Source organism: Bombina bombina, chromosome 4, assembly GCF_027579735.1.
Source record: "Bombina bombina isolate aBomBom1 chromosome 4, aBomBom1.pri, whole genome shotgun sequence".
NCBI classification, from domain to species: domain Eukaryota; kingdom Metazoa; phylum Chordata; class Amphibia; order Anura; family Bombinatoridae; genus Bombina; species Bombina bombina.
The window spans coordinates 807438092-807460552 of NC_069502.1; the positions used below are offsets into that span (position 1 = coordinate 807438092).

Consider the following 22461-nt stretch of genomic DNA (forward strand, 5'->3'; position numbering starts at 1 on the left):
TTGGCCAGATGCGGTAACTAACCTTTCCATTTTTGCTTTTAAATCTTAGCTGAGAGCTTGTGAGTGCTGGGTTTTCTCTGTGTGTTATATTAATTTGTTTTGTAATTTTCCCTATGGTTCTTGCACCCAGACCTGTCTGGGGTTAACTGCTTGTGGCTCTGGGGACAGCACAGCTTCCTGTGAGTGCCTGTGGCACCCAGGGCTGAGCATGTTGCAGGATCATGGGATGTGTACCCGGTCCGGTATGAGAGTGCAGTTCCCTTCCGTGTTTTGTATATGTCTAGGGGGATTACATATTCCTGTGCACCCTTCCCTTGTTTTCAGTTTGTTTGGATTTGAAAGCTTGCATTGTGTGGCTGTTTTAGGGTCTCAGGTATTGGAAAGGACTTTGACGTGGTACCTGAGCTTGTCCCATTTGGCCAGATGCGGTAACTAACCTTTCCATTTTTGCTTTTAAATCTTAGCTGAGAGCTTGTGAGTGCTGGGTTTTCTCTGTGTGTTGTATTAATTTGTTTTGTAATTTTCCCTATGGTTCTTGCACCCAGACCTGTCTGGGGTTATCTGCTTGTGGCTCTGGGGACAGCACAGCTTCCTGTGAGTGCCTGTGGCACCCAGGGCTGAGCATGTTGCAGGGTCATGGGATGTGTACCCGGTCCGGTATGAGAGTGCAGTTCCCTTCCGTGTTTTGTATATGTCTAGGGTGATTACATATTCATGTGCACCCTTCCCTTGTTTTCAGTTTGGATTTGAAAGCTTGCATTGTGTGGCTGTTTTAGGGTCTCAGGTATTGGAAAGGACCTTGACGTGGTACCTGAGCTTGTCCCATATGGTCAGATGCGGTAACTAACCTTTCCATTTTTGCTTTTAAATCTTAGCTGAGAGCTTGTAAGTGAGTGCTGGGTTTTCTATGTGTGTTGTATTAAATATATATATATATTATTTTTTTTTGACAGGTAAATAAAAAAGCAAGGCCCTGTTTCTGTTTAAATGGAGTGATAGCAAAAATGCTAAAAATTCTCTGGTATTTTGGGCAAGTTTTTGTCCAAAAGTCCCAGTAGTGAAAGGGTTAAAGGGACATAAAAACCCCAAAATTTTTCTTTCATGATTTAGATAGAAAATACAATTTTAAACAACTTTCCGTTTTACTTTTGTTATCAAATTTTCTTCATTTTCTTGTTATCCTTTGTTAAAAAACTGGAAAAGTGTACACGTGTCTACAGCTCTATATGGCAGCCATTTTCCAACAATGTTACACATTAACAGGAGCACTAGATGGCAGCACTATTTCCTGTCATGTAATGCTTCAGGCATGTGCACACTACCTATTCTAGGTATCCCTTTAACAAAGAATAACACGAGAACAAAGCAAATTTAATAATAGAAGTAAATTGGAAACTTTTTTTTTAAATTGTTTAATGTTCCTTTAGGCACCCAACTACTGGAGAAAATCAGTAGGAAGCAAAAACCAGTGCTAAAATATAACAGCAGAGAAAGGAGTATATTAACAAACCAACAGGAAGACGCAAAGGGTTATGTCCCTGTGACACATGAGGAAAGGCTTGTGACTAAATCCCAATAGGTGAAAAATATGCCACTACCTATACTCCAAATACATCCCTCCAAAAATCACTGTAATCTGAGGGAAATGGGACACAATTCGGTCTGAGAACCCCTCTCACTGAAGAAACAAATGGATTGTGGACTCTCACCACCTGTATGAAAGAAATCATAATTTTATTACAACTACAATGCACAAGATTATTGAGTTTTTTCTCTCAAATATAGTTAAAACATTTATAAACATATTAGGTAACCTTCCTTAAGTAAGCAGAAATAGACAATATTTCAGTGTTTATTTAAAAAAATATTAATTGGAATTCATAAGAAAAATAATAATATATTTTTTGTTATAATTGAAAACTGCACTTTATGCAGCTAGGGGGATTATCCTAAACCAGACAAGGGTTTTTGAAAGGCTCTTGCAATTTTGATGTTCACATAGGAGTTCACTTTCTCTCCCATATGAATTTTCTGATGCACAATAAGTTGTAACTTCTGAACAAAACTTTTCCCACATTCAGAACATGGAAATCTTTTTTCTCCTGTATAAAGTTTTTGTTGAGTAACAATATTTCCTTTCCTGGTAAAACATTCAGAACATGAAAATACTTTTTCTCCTGTATGATTTTTTCGGATGTCTAATAAGAATTGATTTCTCGTTAAAACACTTCCCACAGTCAGAATATGAAAATGATTTCTCTCCTGTATGAATTTTCTACTGTCTTATAAGATTGATTTCAGAGCAAAACATTTCCAACATTAAGCACATAAAAATACTTTCTCTCTTGTATGTAGTTTTTGATGTGTAGCAAGATTTGATTTCTGAATAAAACATTTCCGACATTCAGAACATGAAAATGCTTTCTCTCCTGTATGAGTTTTCTGATGTGTTATAAGATTGATTTCTTAGTTAAACCCTTCCCACATTCAAAGTATGAAAAGGCTTTCTCTCCTGTATGAACATTCTGATGTGTAATAAGAGTTGCTTTTTGAGTAAAACACTTCCCACATTCAAAACATGAAAATGCTTTCTCTCCTGTATGAATTATCTGATGTTTAATAAGAGTTGATCTCTGAATAAAACATTTCCCACATTCAAAACATGAAAATGCTTTCTCTCCTGTATGAATTTTCTGATGTATAATAAGATGGGATTTTAGCGCAAAACATTTCCCACATTCAGAACATGAAAATGCTTTCTCTCCTGTATGAATTGTCTGATGTTTAGTAAGAGTTGATTTCTGAGCAAACCATTTCCCACATTCAGAACATGAAAATGTTTTCTCTCCTGTATGAATTCTCCAATGTTTAATAAGAGTCGATTTCTGAATAAAACATTTCCCACATTCAGAACATGAAAATGCTTTTTCTCCTGTATGAATTTTTTGATGTGTAATAAGATGAGATTTCAGAGCAAAACATTTCCCACATTCAGAACATGAAAATGTTTTCTCTCCAGTATGAATTATCTGATGTTTAATAAGAGTTGATCTCTGAATAAAACATTTCCCACATTCAGAACATGAAAATGCTTTCTCTCCTGTATGAATTTTCTGATGTGTAATAAGAGATGATTTCACAGCAAAACACTTCCAACATTCAGAACATGAAAATGCTTTCTTTACTTCATGAGTTTTCTGATGTAAATTAAGATTACATTTTAGAGCAAAACATTTCCCACATTCAGAACATGCAAATGGTTTCGCTCCTGTATGACTTTTCTGATGTGTTGTAAGAGTTGATTTCAGAGCAAAATATTTCCCACATTCCGCACATGAAAATTCTTTCTCTCCTGTATGAATTTTCTGATGTGTAATAAGACGTGATTTTACGACAAAACATTTCCCACATTCTGCACATGAAAATGCTTTCTCTCCTGTATGAATTTTCTGATGCATAGTAAAGTTTGATTTGTCAGTAAAACATTTCCCACATTCAGCACATGAAAATGTTTTCTCTCCTGTATGAATTTTCTGATGTGTAATAAGACGTGATTTCACGACAAACCATTTCCCACATTCAGCACATGAAAATACTTTCTCTCCTGTATGAATTTTTTGATGTGCAGTAAGAGTTGATTTCCGAGTAAAACATTTCCCACATTCAGAACATGAAAATGCTTTCTCTCCTGTATGAGTTTTCTGAAGTATTAAAAGATTTGATTTCCTGGTAAAAAAATTCCCATATTCAGAACATAAATTTCCCACATTGCTTCTTTGAAGAAGATTGAAACGAGTATCTGTATTTTCACCATGGCTAGGACTAGGATTACTGCAGTTTGTAAAATTACCTGTTGATAAGAAATACAATGGTATTAATGTTATTAAGAAGATAATTATTTATTTTGAAGATATTGAAAGAAAACTTTTAAAGAAAGATGCTGAAAGAATTGCTGAGTTAAAAACATATCCTTTGGGGTTAAACTCAGAATTAAATTTGAATCCTTTTGTATTACCATAAATTCAAGAAGGGTGCATATCGAAAAGATATAAGCTCCTATACTGTAATATGTTAAAGTAAAGATATTATGATATCTATATCAATTTACTGCATGAAACATATGAGTATAGATTAATATGATGATTTCCTAATATATCTACGTATTTTTATACATCTTCATTTTATCGTTTGTGTATGATTTGTGTAATATTATTTTTTTGTATACTGTTTTTATGCATATAGAGTTCTTATGCTTTGCAATATATTGTATGTTTTACTTTCCCTGCAGAGTTATTGCAGAGTTGTTGTCTACACATCACATTTCTTTATAATCACCTTTGGATTTGTAGCATCAAAGGAGCTAATAATTCAGAATCAAGTATAGTAGAAATAAAGTGGACTATACCACCTTAATAACATCAGCCAAGTTTGGAATCAACAAATAATATTTAAGGAGAGTGTATAAATTTAAAACTTTAGAGGCCCATTTATCAAGCTCCAAATGGAGCTTGAGGGCCCGTGTTTCTGGCGAGTCTTCAGACTAAAGACCGCTGCTCCATAACCTGTCCGCCTGCTCTGATGAGGCGGAAAGTGATCACCAGAATTCAACCCGATCGAGTACGATCGGGTTGATTGACACCCCCCTGCTGGCGGCCGATTGGTCTTGAATCTGCTGGGGGGCGGCGTTGCACCAGCAGCTCACAAGAGCTGCTGGTGCAATGCTGAATACGGAGAGCGTATTGCTTTCCGCATTCAGCGATGTCTGTCGGACCTGATCTGCACTGTGGGATCAGGTCCGACAGACCTTTGATAAATAGGCCTCTATGACTGAACAAACCATCTTGATAAAGCTGTTAACAACGAAACGCAGTGATGGTACTTGCACTGAAAAAGAACAGTTACACAAAGAAAGTATTTTAAAGAAGGTATCTAGTAAATCTATGAGCAGAGTGATAATGTACATGCATTTGCTTCTTAACCCACAGCTTGCTTATATTTCTTTAACATATATAACCTGATAATGGAACTCTTCAGCCTATGGGCTTGGCTTACCATATAGGTTGGACTGACGTTTACATTTTATTTTCTAGGACTGGGGACGCCCAGTATTTTTGTGGGTTTTTTTTTGTATTTGCATCTTTGTTTGATTATGCATCATATATGAAATGTTGTTCTCTAAGATATATACCTTTGTCACTGCATTCTTTAGGTATATTAACACTCAGGTAGTGCGGAGACACCTATATTTATATATATATATATATGTGTGTGTATGTGTATATTGTCCTGTTTTTATTGCTATCTGTTAGCTCTCTTTAAGTAGCTTAATAGGGGAATCAATAATCAACAAGTAAATTGACCACAAACATGAAACTATGTATTGTCTAAACAAATATCACAAAGCTTTTTAGGCATTTAAATATATGTATAAATATATGAGATATCAAAGATTCAATAAGTTTTCTTTTTGACAATGAAGAGTCATACTATATTTGGATGTTAAGGGTTAACAAAGTAATTAATGTGAACGGGGTGTGTTTATAGCCTATATAAGTTACTTAGTCAGTGTTAACATCTATGAGTCATTGAGAAAGTATGTTATAAATGACAAAACGCGTTTGACTATTATTCTGCTCACCTATGGAATTGATTTGTTTTTAACATGGAATAAATAGCTTTGGTTTTATCAGCTATTTTTTGGATTGAGCATGTTCTTTTCTAAGTCTGTGTGCTGGGATTTTCTCTGACTGTGTGGCTGCATTGTTCGCTTGGGAGCCATGGTGGGACTCCCTTAGTCCTAGGCACCGGATCAAGGATTCTTTGTTCCCAGAGGGACTTCCGGTTTTCATCACTAGGCACACAGTGTGAAGAACGCTGGAGGGTAAGAGAAGCTGCGGGGGTTAAGAAATAGAGCCCATACCACTACAGAAGACTGAATTGTACACTCTCACCGACCGGTAAGCAGCTCCCCTCCTGTTTATAAAGTGAAGTAAGAGGCTGTTTGAAGAGGCCTATTTGTGCATTGCTGCAGCAACTTTCTTACCTCCCTGCATGATCAGTGTTCATCAATTGTGATGTTACACTATTGACATATATATGTTTTCATCGGATAGGGTTATCAAACAAGGCATTTCTGATTAAATTTTATGTCATATGCTAAACTTGTACTGATATACCCCTTTTTGATATAACGTTGGAGTTGTGGTAGGAAGTTATTCCCTTTATCAAGAAAATGTCAATGGCACTACTTATGATTAAACAAACGTTCCCATAGCTGTGATTACTTAATAGTAATAATTACAAAGGGATGTGCTTGTACTGGTCATTAATTCAAAACAAATCAGTAGAGAACTGAAAAAAAAAAAAAGAGTACAAATATAGCACTCATAACGTTTGATAGAGATATAGTATGATATGCTAGAAGCAAACTATTTGAAAATTATAAAACTTAACTTTTACTTAGTATCTTAAAAACAAGGGGTACAAAAATTGTGCATTTAAAATAAGCATATGCCTGCTAAGGTAGAACAAGGTCAGATCATAATTCGGAACCAAAATAATCAAGGAACCCTTAAATGGTATAAGGCAGAAAGTCCCACTAAATGTCCATTGTCTAATAACTCTGTAAGAATTTCTAAGACCTATCATCAAGTTTGTCAGATATATTAGATGGTAGAGCATATCTGTATGTATGTATGTATATATATATATATATATATATATATATATATATATATATTGATATCTCTCTAGAAATACCAGAGTATGTAAGGGTAGATACCTCTCTGGGAATACCAGAGACCTATACCTTTTAGTTTACCAGATAATACTCAGTTATTAACCAAATAATAGCATATGAATATATATGAATGTATATTGAGCCAGTTGTTCGTTCCTGTGAGTGCACTTCTCTCTGTATGTATTTAGTCTCCATATGGGAAAAAGGGGCAACCAGACGTGGACTCCTTGCTCAGTGTGCTTAGAGGAATATAGCTACACCTCACTGACGAGGCCCAATGAAGGCCGAAACGATCGTCTGGGGTTGCTGTGTTCCTTGTTCAGAGAGGAATTGCCTGGTATTTCGGCGCTGGACTGACCGTAATAGGCGGGATCAGACTGATATACTACAGGAAAGTTCTACTCTGTGAAAAGCATTACTGGGCTAAAAAGTTGCACCCAGGTGGTAAATCGCCATAAAACAGGCTAACAATGTTATTGAGCCAGTTGTTAGTTCCTGTGAGTGCACTTCTCTCTTTATATATATATATATATATATATATATATTGATATCTCTCTAGAAATACCAGAGTATGTAAGGGTAGATACCTCTCTGGGAATACCAGAGACCTATACCTTTTAGTTTACCAGATAATACTCAGTTATTAACCAAATAATAGCATATGAATATATATGAATGTATAGTCTTGTTCTGCAAATGTAAAAAATACACATAACAGAAACCTATACTATGAGCCTATACCTTGGTTTACCAAGTAACACTGTATAGTATGTCAAATGATAGAGCATGTGGTTAAATCAGGGAATTACAACTATAGAAATACCAGAGACCTATACCATTCAGTTTGCCCGAGACCTATACCATTGTAGTTTACCCAATAATGCCTTTTAGTTTACCAAGTGATAAGGCATATATGTATATATATGGCAAGATCAAAGGCTGAATCAAAATAGTTGTTTCTCTGGAAATACCAGAGACCTATACCTTTTAGTTTACTAAGTAGTAGCAGAGATCCATGCCATGAGCTTGTGCCTGGGTTTGCCAAAAGAAACTCAAAGGTATGCCAAAAGATAGAGCAAGAAGTTTAGGCAAAAAGTTGTAACTCTGGAAATACCAGAGACCTATACCTATTAGTTTACCCGAGACCTATACCTATAATTTACCCAGTAATAAGGCATATATGTATATATATGACACGATCAAAGGCTGAATCAGAATAGTGGTTTCTCTGGAAATACCGGAGACCTATACCTTTCAGTTTGCCCGAGATCATACCATTTTAGTTTACCCAATAATGCCTCTTAGTTTATCAAGTGATAAGGCATATATGTATCTTGTACCTTGGTTTACCAAGTAACACTGTATAGTATGTCAAATGATAGAGCATGTGGTTAAATCAGGGAATTACAACTATAGAAATACCAGAGACCTATACCATTCAGTTTGCCCGAGAACTATACCATTGTAGTTTACCCAATAATGCCTTTTAGTTTACCAAGTGATAAGGCATATATGTATATATATGGCAAGATCAAGGCTGAATCAAAATAGTTGTTTCTCTGGAAATACCAGAGACCTATACCTTTTAGTTTACCAAGTAGTATCAGAGATCCATGCCATGAGCTTGTGCCTGGGTTTGTCAAAAGACACTCAAAAGTATGCCAAAAGATAGAGCAAGTAGTTTAGGCAAAAAGTTATAACTCTGGAAATACCAGAGACCTATACCTATTAGTTTACCCGAGACCTATACCAATAATTTAACCAGTAATAAGGTATATATATATATATATATATATATAAAACACTATCAAAGGCTGAATCAAAATAGTGGTTTCTCTGGAAATACCAGAGGCCTATACCTTTTAGTTTACAGAATAATACCGGAGATCTATGCCATAAGCCTGTGCCTTAGGTTTGCCAAAAGACACTCAAAAATATGCCAAATAATAGAGCAAGTAGTTAAGGCTGATAGTTGTAACTCTGGAAATACCAGAGACCTATACCTTTTAGTTTACCCGAGACCTATACCTTTTAATTTGCCCAGTAATGCCTTTAAGTATATCAAGTGATAAGGCATATGTGTATATATATATAAAATGATCAAGGTTAAACAAAGTCGTTCTTACTCTGGAAATGCCAGAAATCTTTTAGTTTACCCAGTAATGCCTTTAAATTATCATGTAATAAGGCATATATGTATACACGGCGAGTGCCTCTGTTCACTTGAACCACTAATTGAGATATATATATATATATATATATATATATATATATATATGCGTGAAAAAAAGAGAAAGAGAACAGCACTCCTGAGATAGAACAAAAGCTAGAATAACTTCCATGCCTGTTCATTTATATTTGCAACTCAGGGTGCAGGTTCTTTTAGCACACTATGCCCCTTCACAGAGAAAAAATATCCTGTAGGACATCAGTCTGATCCTGCCCAATGACAGTCCAGCGCCGAAATACCAGGCAATTCTTCTCTGAACAAGGGAAGCAAATACCCCAGACGATCGTTTCGTCCTTCTGTAGGCCTCGTCAGTGAGGTGCAGTTGTATCTCTCTAAGGGCATGTGTGCACGGGCTCCACGTCTGGCTTACCCATTACTCTTAGGGAGACCCAAGAGTAATTTACATAAATGTGAAAAAAGAGAAAGAGAACAGCACTCTGTTCTCTTTCTCTTTTTTCACATTTATGTAAATTAAATGTTTCGCCGTAGTGGCTGTATCAAAGGGCAATCTCACTTACTTCTCGTGGGATTTATATACCCTAAGATTGATCAGGATTGGCTGGATTTATCACCTGTCATGCATGTCATTGACACAGGGATTGGATAAGACACATGTCAATCATGGTAGCACATTGTGATTAGATGACGTAATCATGCAATCTTGTGTAGTAACGATTAAACGACAGAAATATATATATATATATATGCCAAAATCAGCATTGCGTAGCAATATTGCCTATCGGTTAACAGTGAATAGTGTGGTGACTATAAACTCCAAATAATCAATATTTGTATGAGAACCGTTCTCATTGGTGCAGATACTTGTCATTCATTGTTCCTACTGGAGCGTTTTAGCTTTCAATCATCTTAGTCCTCTGTAATTGGCTGAGATAACCCTACCATCCCAAATTATATTTTATACATACACAATCTACCGAAAGTGGAATAAAAATAAAAATGAGACCGATATGTGTAAGGGGTATATGTGTATGTAACATACTACTTGGAAAAAGAAGTATATTAAATATATATCTCACCTTTATTCTTTGGAGTATCATTGTTTTTTATTGGTCTTGCTGCTGTCAATCATAGTGATTGATATAAAGAATTGCTATATAGCTGGATGACTATTGTTATGAAGTGAGCGTGTGATATACAAAATTCAGGTAAGTAAAAAAAGGGGAGAGAACAGACAAGAAAAAAATCAGTCATGGAGGACATGGAGAAAATAAAAAGGAGAAGAAAAAATACCAATGTGTGTGATTAAAACAAATTAACTAGGTAGAAGATATAAAAGAAGTGAAAAAACAATGTTGGTGTATGTGCTGATACTAAAAAATTACACAGCCTGTACATGGTGATATATTTCAAATGTACTGCTGAAGTAATGTAAGTGCAAAAAATAAAAATGAGTAGAAACAATGTGTCAAAATGTGTGTATTTAGGTTATAATGTAATGATAATCCTCTAATGTTGTGTATTCATAATTTGTGAATCTTGGAATAAATCTGAAATGCTTTGTGAACATGATAGAAGAAAAGTGAGTGTAGATATTGTCCACATATGTTGGAGGACATCAATTACAAGTGGTGATAAAAAAATATTACATAAAAATATTCATAAGAAAAAGGAATGTGCAAATATAGCACAACCTTCTTGAAAACATCAATTATAAGTGATGAGAAAATATCCTCATATAAATATTATTGACAAAGAACCCTATATTCCCAAAAACAAGTATGGTTAACTATTAATATGTTTGTTGTCCCTGATGATCCTTAATTAAATTTGGACTTTAGAATTTTTTAAAAATATTTATGGCAATGTTGTTTTAGCAATGCTTGAATAAATATGAGTACTTATTTAGGTAAAAATACGTAGTAGTTATTATTTTCATTTCATCCATTGGGATTGACAGTGTTTAGGAAATAAATCCATTTACATTCTGCTTGTAATAATGCCTGCTCTAAATCACCGCCCCAGATGCCAAGTGAAATTTTCTCTAGACCAAAATATGATAAAGCCTCAACATTGGATCTATGTTTTTGCAAGAAGTGTTTGGCTACCTGTGTGATTTTTTTGCCTTTACGTGAGTCAGATTCTGCATTTCTTATATTGCTCATATGTTCACCTACTCTTCTCTTCAGTGGTCGAGTGGTCATGCCAATATAGTACAAATCACAATTACATTTTAGTGCGTATATAACGCCACAGGTGTTACAAGTGATGTGTTGTTTTATTTTGCGTACTTTACAAAATCTATCTATGATTTGGTCAGTTTGAACAGCATGAGAACAATAAGTGCTATTGCTACAAGGATAGTTACCAGGATATGTAATTTTTGTTTTGTTTTTTGAACAAAATGACTTTGGACTAATCGATCCTTGAGGTTTCTGGATCTTCTATAACAGATAGAGATTCTATCTCCAAGACTTTTATTCAAATCAGGTGATTCCCAGAGAGGTATCCACCCTTACATATTCTGGTAACTCTGGTATTTCCAGAGAGATATCCACTCATAAATATACATAGACAGATATGCTCTTCCATCTAATATATCTGACAAACTTGATTATATAGGTCTTAGAAACTCCTACAGAGTTATTAGACAATGGACACTTAGTGGGACTTTCTGTCTTATACCATTTAGGGGTTCCTTGATTATTTTGGTTCCAAATTATGATCTGACCTTGTTCTACCTTAGCAGGCATATGCTTATTTTAAATGCATGAATTTTTTGTACCCCTTGTTTTTAAGATACTAAGTAAAAGTTAAGTTTTATAATTTTCAAATATTTTGCTTCTAGCATATCATACTATATCTCTATCAAACGTTATGAGTGCTATATTTGTACTCTTTTTTCAGTTCTCTACTGATTTGTTTTGAGGAAGTTATTCCCTCTAATACCACTAAAAACAGGTGTAAAGTAACAGCATGATTGTGAATAGAAATTGAATCTGCAAAAAAACTTATTTACACTCTGTCATGACTCTTATTCATTTCACTATCTTTGCTATCATGCACATACTTTTGTTTACTAGACGCTGTCTCTTTAAATTCTCAACTTACCTGAACCAAGTCTATATAACCTGGACACGCCCCTTTCCACACTGCTTTAGTATTGAGCAACTAGGGAGTTTCCTGCAAGCACCTAGCTAAAAGATACAAGCCTTTAAATCTTTTGTAACAGAATTAACAGAGTATTTTCTCTATCACAGCACAAGTCTTTCAACTCCAACAGCACACCTGCTGAGACAACGCTGAAACAACAACCAACTCCTGATCACTTAAAACTGTGACTTCACATGCTTACCTGGAACAACAACGCTGCAGGATTTATTACAAGCTTAATTTCATTACAGAAGTTTCCCAGTGAGTACACTTGTCTTCGTTTGTTTGCTAAAACTGATAGTGATCTGGATGAATCGGAATATGAAGATATGCATCCTGTAAGTCTATTGTGGACATATAATGCCCTTGCTGAACAAAAGGCAGAATAGTCATTATAGTCACCATCTTGAATGTTGGTATTCTTACATAACGATTCAAAATTTTTAGATCCAGAACTGGTCTGAAAGAATTCTCCTTCTTTGGAACAATGAACAGATTTGAATAAAACCCCTGACCCCGTTCCTGAAAAGGAACTGGCACAATTACCCCAGATAACTCCAGGTCTGAAACACACTTCAGGAAAGCCTGAGCCTTTACTGGGTTCACTGGAATGCGTGAGAGAAAGAAACTTTTCACAGGCGGTCTTGCTTTGAAACCTACTCTGTACCCTTGAGAAACAATGTTCTGAATCCAATGATTTTGGATTCAATTGATCCAAACATCCTAGTAAAATCTTAGTCTGCCCCCTACCAGCTGCGCTGGAATGAGGGCCGCACCTTCATGCAGACTTGGGGGCTGATTTTAATCTTTTAAATGGCTTGGATTTGTTCCAGACTGGAGAAGGCTTCCAATTGGAAACCATTCCCTTAGGGGAAGGGTCAGGTTTCTGTTCCTTATTTTGACGAAAGGCAAAAAAGCTCCCTTCCCCCCAGTGACAGTTGAAATAATAGAATCCAACTTAGAACCAAATAATTTATTACCTTGGAGAGAGATAGCAACTTTGATTTAGAAGTCATATCAGCATTCCAAGATTTAAGCCATAAAGCTCTTAAGCCATAAAGCTAAAATAGCTAAAGACATATATCTGACATCAATTCTAATGATATCAAAAAACATAATTTATGCTTACCTGATAAATTCCTTTCTCCTGTAGTGTAGTCAGTCCACGGGTCATCATTACTTATGGGATATTAACTCCTCCCCAACAGGAAGTGCAAGAGGATCACCCAAGCAGAGCTGCTATATAGCTCCTCCCCTCTACGTCACACCCAGTCATTCGACCGAGAACCAAACGAGAAAGGAGAAACTATAGGGTGCAGTGGTGACTGGAGTATGATTTAAAAATTTAGACCTGCCATAAAAAACAGGGCGGGCCGTGGACTGACTACACTACAGGAGAAAGGAATTTATCAGGTAAGCATAAATTATGTTTTCTCCTGTTAAGTGTAGTCAGTCCACGGGTCATCATTACTTATGGGTTACCAATACCAAAGCTAAGTACACGGATGACGGGAGGGACGGGCAGGATCTTTATACGGAAGGAACCACTGCCTGAAGAACCTTTCTCCCAAAAACAGCCTCCGAAGAAGCAAAAGTGTCAAATTTGTAAAATTTGGAAAAAGTATGAAGAGAAGACCAAGTTGCAGCTTTGCAAATCTGTTCAACAGAGGCCTCATTCTTAAAGGCCCAAGTGGAAGCCACAGCTCTAGTAGAATGAGCTGTAATTCTTTCAGGAGGCTGCTGTCCAGCAGTCTCATAGGCTAAACGTATTATGCTACGAAGCCAAAAAGAGAGAGAGGTAGCAGAAGCTTTTTGACCTCTCCTCTGTCCAGAATAAACGACAAACAGGGAAGAAGTTTGTCGAAAATCTTTATTTGCCTGTAAATAAAATTTCAGGGCACGGACTACATCCAGATTGTGTAGAAGTCGTTCCTTCTATGAAGAAGGATTAGGACACAATGATGGAACAACAATCTCTTGATTGATATTCCTATTAGTGACTACCTTAGGTAAGAACCCAGGTTTAGTACGCAGAACAACCTTGTCTGAATGAAAAATCAGATAAGGAGAATCACAATGTAAGGCCGATAACTCAGAGACTCTTCGAGCCGAGGAAATAGCCATCAAAAACAGAACTTTCCAAGATAACAATTTGATATCAATGGAATGAAGGGGTTCAAACGGAACACCCTGTAAAACGTTAAGAACTAAATTTAAGCTCCATGGTGGAGCAATAGTTTTAAACACAGGCTTAATCCTGGCCAAAGCCTGACAAAAAGCCTGAACGTCTGGAACTTCTGACAGACGTTTGTGTAAAAGAATGGACAGAGCTGAGATCTGTCCCTTTAAGGAACTAGCAGATAAACCCTTTTCTAAACCTTCTTGTAGAAAAGACAATATCCTAGGAATCCTAACCTTACTCCATGAGTAACTCTTGGATTCGCACCAATGTAAGTATTTACGCCATATTTTATGGTAAATCTTTCTGGTAACAGGTTTCCTAGCCTGTATTAAGGTATCAATTACTGACTCCGAAAATCCACGCTTTGATAAAATCAAGCGTTCAATTTCCAAGCAGTCAGCTTCAGAGAAATTAGATTTTGATGTTTGAAAGGACCCTGAATCAGAAGGTCCTGTCTCAGCGGCAGAGACCAAGGTGGACAGGATGACATGCCCACTAGATCTGCATACCAGGTCCTGCGTGGCCACGCAGGCGCTATTAGAATCACCGATGCTCTCTCCTGTTTGATCCTGGCAATCAATCGAGGAAGCATCGGGAAGGGTGGAAACACATAAGCCATCCCGAAGGTCCAAGGTGCTGTCAAAGCATCTACCAGGACCGCTCCCGGGTCCCTGGACCTGGACCCCTAACAAGGAAGCTTGGCGTTCTGGTGAGACGCCATGAGATCTATCTCTGGTTTGCCCCAACGTCGAAGTATTTGGGCAAAGACCTCCGGATGAATTTCCCACTCCCCCGGATGAAAAGTCTGACGACTTAGGAAATCCGCCTCCCAGTTCTCCACACCCGGAATGTGGATCGCTGACAGGTGGCAAGAGTGAGACTCTGCCCAGCGAATTATCTTTGATACTTCCATCATCGCTAGGGAGCTTCTTGTCCCTCCTTGATGGTTGATGTAAGCTACAGTCGTGATGTTGTCCGACTGAAACCTGATGAACCTCCGAGTTGTTAACTGAGGCCAAGCCAGAAGGGCATTGAGAACTGCTCTCAATTCCAGAATGTTTATTGGAAGGAGACTCTCCTCCTGAGTCCATGATCTCTGAGCCTTCAGGGAATTCCAGACAGCGCCCCAACCTAGTAGGCTGGCGTCTGTTGTTACAATTGTCCAGTCTGGCCTGCTGAAGGGCATCCCCCTGGACAGATGTGGCCGAGAAAGCCACCATAGAAGAGAATTTCTGGTCTCTTGATCCAGATTCAGAGTAGGGGACAAATCTGAGTAATCCCCATTCCACTGACTTAGCATGCACAATTGCAGCGGTCTGAGATGCAGGCGTGCAAAGGGTACTATGTCCATTGCCGCTACCATTAAGCCGATTACCTCCATGCATTGAGCCACTGACGGGTGTTGAATGGAAAGAAGGACACGGCAAGCATTTTGGAGCTTTGTTAACCTGTCTTCTGTCAGGTAAATCTTCATTTCTACAGAATCTATAAGAGTCCCCAAGAAGGGAACTCTTGTGAGTGGAAAGAGAGAACTCTTCTCTTCGTTCACCTTCCACCCATGCGACCTTAGAAATGCCAGTACTAACTCTGTATGAGACTTGGCAGTTTGAAAGCTTGACGCTTGAATCAGAATGTCGTCTAGGTACGGAGCCACCGAAATTCCTCGCGGTCTTAGCACCGCCAGAAGAGAGCCCAGAACCTTTGTGAAGATTCTTGGAGCCATAGCCAATCCGAATGGAAGAGCTACAAACTGGTAATGCCTGTCTAGGAAGGCAAACCTTAGATACCGGTAATGATCTTTGTGAATCGGTATGTGAAGGTAGGCATCCTTTAAATCCACTGTGGTCATGTACTGACCCTTTTGGATCATGGGTAAGATTGTCCGAATAGTTTCCATTTTGAACGATGGAACTCTTAGGAATTTGTTTAGGATCTTTAAATCCAAGATTGGTCTGAAGGTTCCTTCTTTCTTGGGAACCACAAACAGATTGGAGTAAAACCCTTGTCCGTGTTCCGAACGCGGAACCGGATGGATCACTCCCATTAGTAAAAGATCTTGTACACAGCGTAGAAACGCCTCTTTCTTTATTTGGTTTGTTGACAACCTTGAAAGATGAAATCTCCCTTTTGGGGGAGAGGTCTTGAAGTCCAGAAGATATCCCTGAGATATGATCTCTAACGCCCAGGGATCCTGGACATCTCTTGCCCAAGCCTGGGCGAAGAGAGAAAGTCTGCCCACCACTAGATCCGTTCCCGGATCGGGGGCCCTCAATTCATGCTGTCTTAGGGGCAGCAGCAGGTTTTCTGACCTGCTTGCCCTTGTTCCAGGACTGGTTAGGTTTCCAGCCTTGTCTGTAGCGAGCAACAGCTCCTTCCTGTTTTGGTGCAGAGGAGGTTGATGCTGCTCCTGCCTTGAAGTTACGAAAGGCACGAAAATTAGACTGTCTAGCCCTAGGTTTGGCTCTGTCTTGAGGCAGGGCATGGCCTTTACCTCCTGTAATGTCAGCGATAATTTCTTTCAAACCGGGCCCGAATAAGGTCTGCCCCTTGAAAGGTATGTTAAGTAATTTAGATTTAGAAGTAACATCAGCTGACCAGGATTTTAGCCACAGTGCTCTACGTGCCTGAATGGCGAATCCGGAATTCTTAGCCGTAAGTTTAGTTAAATGTACTACGGCATCTGAAATAAATGAATTAGCTAGCTTAAGGGTTTTAAGCTTATTTGAAATCTCATCTATAGTTACTGAGTCAAGAGTCTCTTCCAGAGACTCGGACCAAAATGCGGCCTCAGCCGTGACAGACGCAATGCATGCAAGGGGTTGCAATATAAAACCTTGTTGAACAAACATTTTCTTAAGGTAACCCTCTAATTTTTTATCCATTGGATCTGAAAAAGCACAGCTATCCTCCACCGGGATAGTGGTACGCTTAGCCAGAGTAGAAACCGCTCCCTCCACCTTAGGGACCGTCTGCCATAAGTCCCGTGTGGTGGCGTCTATTGGAAACATTTTTCTAAATACAGGAGGGGGGGAAAAGGGTACACCGGGCCTATCCCACTCCTTAGTAATTATCTCTGTAAGCCTCTTAGGTATAGGAAATACGTCAGTACTCGCTGGTACCGCATAGTATCTATCCAGCCTACATAATTTCTCTGGGATTGCAACGGTGTTACAATCATTCAGAGCCGCTAACACCTCCCCTAGCAGTACACGGAGGTTTTCTAGTTTAAACTTAAAATTTGAAATGTCTGAATCCACTCTATTTGGATCAGATCCGTCACCTGCAGATTGAAGCTCTCCGTCCTCATGTTCTGCAAATTGTGACGCAGTATCTGACATGGCCCTATTATTATCAGCGCACTCTGTTCTCACCCCAGAGTGATCTCGCTTACCCCTAAGTTCTGGTAATTTAGACAAAACTTCAGTCATAACATTAGCCATGTCCTGTAGGGTGATTTGTAATGGCCGCCCTGAAGTACTCGGCGTTACAATATCACGCACCTCCCGAGCGGGAGATGCAGGTACTGACACGTGAGGCAAGTTAGTCGGCATAACTTCCCCCTCGTTGTTTGGTGAATGATGTTCAATTTGTACAGATTGACTTTTATTTAAAGTAGCATCAATGCAATTAGTACATAAATTTCTATTGGGCTCCACCTTGGCTTTTGCACATATAGCACAGAGATATTCCTCTGAGTCAGACATGTTTAACAAACTAGCAATTAGACTAGCAAGCTTGGAAATACTTTTCAACTCAATTTACAAGTAATATGTAAAACGTACTGTGCCTTTAAGAAGCACAGCAAAAAACTATGACAGTTGAATAACAATGAACCGGAGAAGTTATAAAAACCAAATTTTTCCCAGTAAAGGCATAAATTTAGCAAAGGATTGCCCCCATTAGTAATGGATAACTAACCCTTAATAGCAGAAAAAATGTATAAAATATAAACGTTTTTTATCACAGTCAAATGCACAATCTCACAGATCTGCTGTGAGTGATTACCTCCCTCAAAATAATTTTTAAAGACCCTTGAGCTCTGTAGAGACGATCCGGATCATGCAGGGAGAGAAACAGACTTGTGACTGAATTTCTGATGCGTAGCAAAAGCGCCAAAATAGGCCCCTCCCCCTCACACACAACAGTGAGGGAAGTTCAGTGAACTGTCTTAATTTAAAATAAACGACAGCAAAGTGGAAAAAAAGTGCCCAAAACAATTTTTCACCCAGTACCTCAGATAATTAAACGATTTAACATGCCAGCAAACGTTTAAAATCTAATAATATGAAATGTCATTAAAAGCCTGCTGCTAGTCGTTCCCACTGCAAGTTAGGCTAAAAGTTATATGCATACAGTATTGTCCCAGTGAAGTGCCATTCCCCAGAATACTGAAGTGTAAACATATATACATAACAGCCTGATACCAGTTGCTACTACTGCATTTAAGGCTGAACTTACATTATATCGGTATTGGCAGTATTTTCTCAGTCAATTCCATTTCTCAGAAAATAATATACTGCAACATACCTCTTTGCAGGTGAACCTGCCCGCTGTCCCCTGATCTGAAGTTTACCTCACTCCTCAGAATGGCCGAGAACAGCAAGATGAATCTTAGTTACGCCGACTAAGATCATACAAAAACTCAGGTAGATTCTTCTTCAAATTCTACCTAAGAAGGAACAACACACTCCGGTGCTGTTTTAAAATAACAAACTTTTGATTGAAGATATAAAAACTAAGTATAATCACCACAGTCCTCTCACACATCCTATCTATTAGTTGGGTGCAAGAGAATGACTGGGTGTGACGTAGAGGGGAGGAGCTATATAGCAGCTCTGCTTGGGTGATCCTCTTGCACTTCCTGTTGGGGAGGAGTTAATATCCCATAAGTAATGATGACCCGTGGACTGACTACACTTAACAGGAGAAATGGCATCACAAATGAAATTATTAGCATGTTGAATTAGCTTAACAATGCTATACACATTATGAACTGGTACTTGTTGTGCTAAAGTTTCCAACCAAAAAGTTGAAGCAGCAGCAACATCAGCCAAAGAAATAGCAGGCCTAAGGAGATGACCTGAACATAAATAAGCCTTCCTTAGATAAGATTCAAGTTTCCTATCTAAAGGATCTTTAAAAGAAGTACTATCTGCCGTAGGAATAGTAGTACGTTTAGCAAGAGTAGAGATGGCCCCATCAACTTTGGGGATCTTTTCCCAAAACTCCAATCTATCAGTCGGCAAAGGATACAGTTTCTTAAACCTTGAAGAAGGAGTAAAAGAAGTACCCAGTCTATTCCATTCCCTAGAAATTACATCTGAAATAGCATCAGGAACTGGAAAAATCTCTGGAATAACTACATGAGGTTTAAAAAACGAATTTAAACGTTTACTGGTTTTAATATCAAGAGGACTAGTCTCCTCCATATCTAATGCAATCAACACCTCTTTTAATAAGGAACAAATATACTCCATTTTAAATAAGTATGAAGATTTGTCAGTGTCAATATCTGAGGCAGACTCTTCTGAACCAGATAGATCCTCATCAGAGATAGATAAATCAGAATGCTGTCGGTCATTTAAAAATTCATTGAATTTATGAGAAGTTTTAAAAGACCTTTTACGTTTATTAGAAGGTGGTATGACAGACAAAGCCTTCTGAATGGAATTAGAAACAAATTCTCTTACATTAACAGCAATATCCAGAGCATTAGATGTTGAAGGAAAAACAACAGGTAATGGATTACTTCTAATGGAAATATTGTCTGTATTTAAAAGTTTAACATGACAACTAACACAAACTACAGCCGGAGGAACAGTTACCACAAGTTTACAACAAAAAGAACTTAGCTTTGGTAGAACCGACATCAGGCAGCAGGATTCCAGTAGTAGATTCTGAGACAGGGTCAGATTGAGACATCTTGCAATATGTAATAGAAAAAATAACATAAAAAGCAAAATTATCAATTTCCTTATATGACAGTTTCAGGAATGGGAAAAAATGCAAACAAAATAAGCCTCTGGAAACCAGAAGCAAAATGAAATAAAGACTTAAATAATGTCAAAAATCTGGCGCCAAGTATGACGCCCACAACTGACAAAATATTTTTTGGCGCCAAGAATGTCTGCAACACACACGAGTGTCATAGATGACGCAACTACGTGAAAACTCTCGGCGCCAACTAAGACGCCGGAAATGACGAAATTATGTCAATAAACGTTATTCTCGCGCCAAAAAAAGTCTCACGCCAAGAATGATGCAATAAATTATAGCATTTTGTGCTCCTGCGAGCCTAACAGCCCGCAATTTAGAAAAGAGAGTCAATTTGAAAAATTTCAGGTAAGAATTTTTTTTTTTTTTTTAATTTGCATTTCCCAAAATGAAACTGACAGTCTGCAAGAAGGAAATATACTGATTAACCTGAATCATGGCAAATATAAGTACAAAACATATATTTAGAACTTTACATATAAAGTGCAAAAACAATACCTGAGAGTGTCTTAAATAAAAGAAAACATACTTACCAAAAGACACTCATCTACATAAAGTAGATAGCCAAACCAGTACTGAAACGAGAATCAGTAGAGGTAATGGTATATAAGAGTATATCGTCAATCTGAAAAGGGAGGTAGGAGATGAATCTCTATGACCGATAACAGAGAACCTATGAAATAGATCCCCGTTAGGATGACCATTGTATTCAATAGGTAATACTCCCTTCACATCCCTCTGTCGTTCACTGCACTCTGAGAGGAACCGGGCTTCAGCATGCTGAGAAGCGCATATCAACGTAGAAATCTAGCACAAACTTACTTCATCACCTCCATAGGAGGCAAAGTTTGTAAAAATGAATTGTGGGTGTGGTTGGGGTGTATTTGTAGGCATTTTGAGGTTTGGGAAACTTTGCCCCTCCTGATAGGAATGTATATCCCATACATCACTAGCTCATGGACTCTTGCCAATTACATGAAAGAAAGAAACTGTATGCTCGATCTGAATCACAAAAGAAAACATTTGGATTTCATGTCCCTTTAACTTTTAATTAATAGAGCTATAAAAATGATAACACAACACATTTTAAAATACAATAATTAAAATAACCAAACTACAAAATAATTAACAGGCAATTATTTTGAGTCTATTGACAATAAAAGGGAAAGTTGTCTGGTCTTCATTTAATCACATATCAAAGTTTACTGCACAAACAGTCTACCGGGGGACATTCCCTATACCATTAGCACTATGATTCTGTGAAATCCAATAAACTTAGGATTCTCAAAGGTGGCTTTGAGAAAGCTCTGACTGGTGAAACGCACGTCAGGCATGAGCCAAGAGCTTCGAGAGTATGAGAAGAGTCTACTGATATTTCTTAGTATTTGGACGGTTTGACAATTGTTTTGTTGCCTTTTTTGTTTCTGCACGTCACATCATAGTAATAAGCATATTACAGTATGCTAACTTGGGTATTGGTCCAAAGAAGATTGTAAATATATTTTTGATTATATTAATTGTGAGATTGTTTTGCAATATTGTGAGTACCTAGAAATGTCTTTATTCCCATCACTTTATCACACCTTGTATACTGTGCACAGATCCAACAACATTTTTACAAATACATTACACATATTATATAAGGATATTAAACCTCTAAAATTGTTCTCTTTCATATTTTAGACACACCATCCAATTTTAAACACCGTTCCAATTTACTTCTATTATTACATTTTCTTTGTTCGCTTCGTATTCTTTTTTTAAAAAAGGAGGGAGGTAAGCTCAGAAGCGTGCACGAGTCTGCAGAACTATATGGCAGCAGTTTAGCAAGAATATTATAGCAAGAGCACAAGATGGTAGCACATTTTCTTTTACAGCCATGAAGTGCTCTAGTCATGTGTACGCTACCTACCTAGATATCTCTTCAACAAAGCAATCTTGATAATAAAAGTAAATTGGAAACCTTTTTAAAATTGTATGCTAAATCTGAATAATGAAAGAAAAAGTTTGGGTTTTATGTCCCTTTAATAGAAGCTATTAAAACATGACAGAGTTTCTTAACTATAATTTATTATTTAAATAAAATAAAAAAACAACAAAGGGTTAAGTTATGTTGACGTGTTACTAGTGGGGGAGAATAGAACACAGTTATATGACAGAACATGTTAAGGGATTTAATAAAGTTCAGACAAAAATATTTACTTT

The 22461-nt window shown here is 37.6% G+C and overlaps 1 protein-coding gene across 1 annotated transcript in view; it reads right to left on the reverse strand.

Moving 5' to 3' along the window:
- Positions 1-1834: 1834 nt before the first annotated feature.
- Positions 1835-22461, reverse strand: part of LOC128657063 (gastrula zinc finger protein XlCGF26.1-like) — a 46753-nt gene continuing 26126 nt past the window's right edge. The window contains exon 7 of the mRNA XM_053711292.1: positions 1835-3850. Within this exon, the coding sequence (XP_053567267.1) occupies positions 2451-3850 (1400 nt within the window). The 3' untranslated portion in view covers positions 1835-2450. The remainder of the gene's footprint in view (positions 3851-22461) is intronic.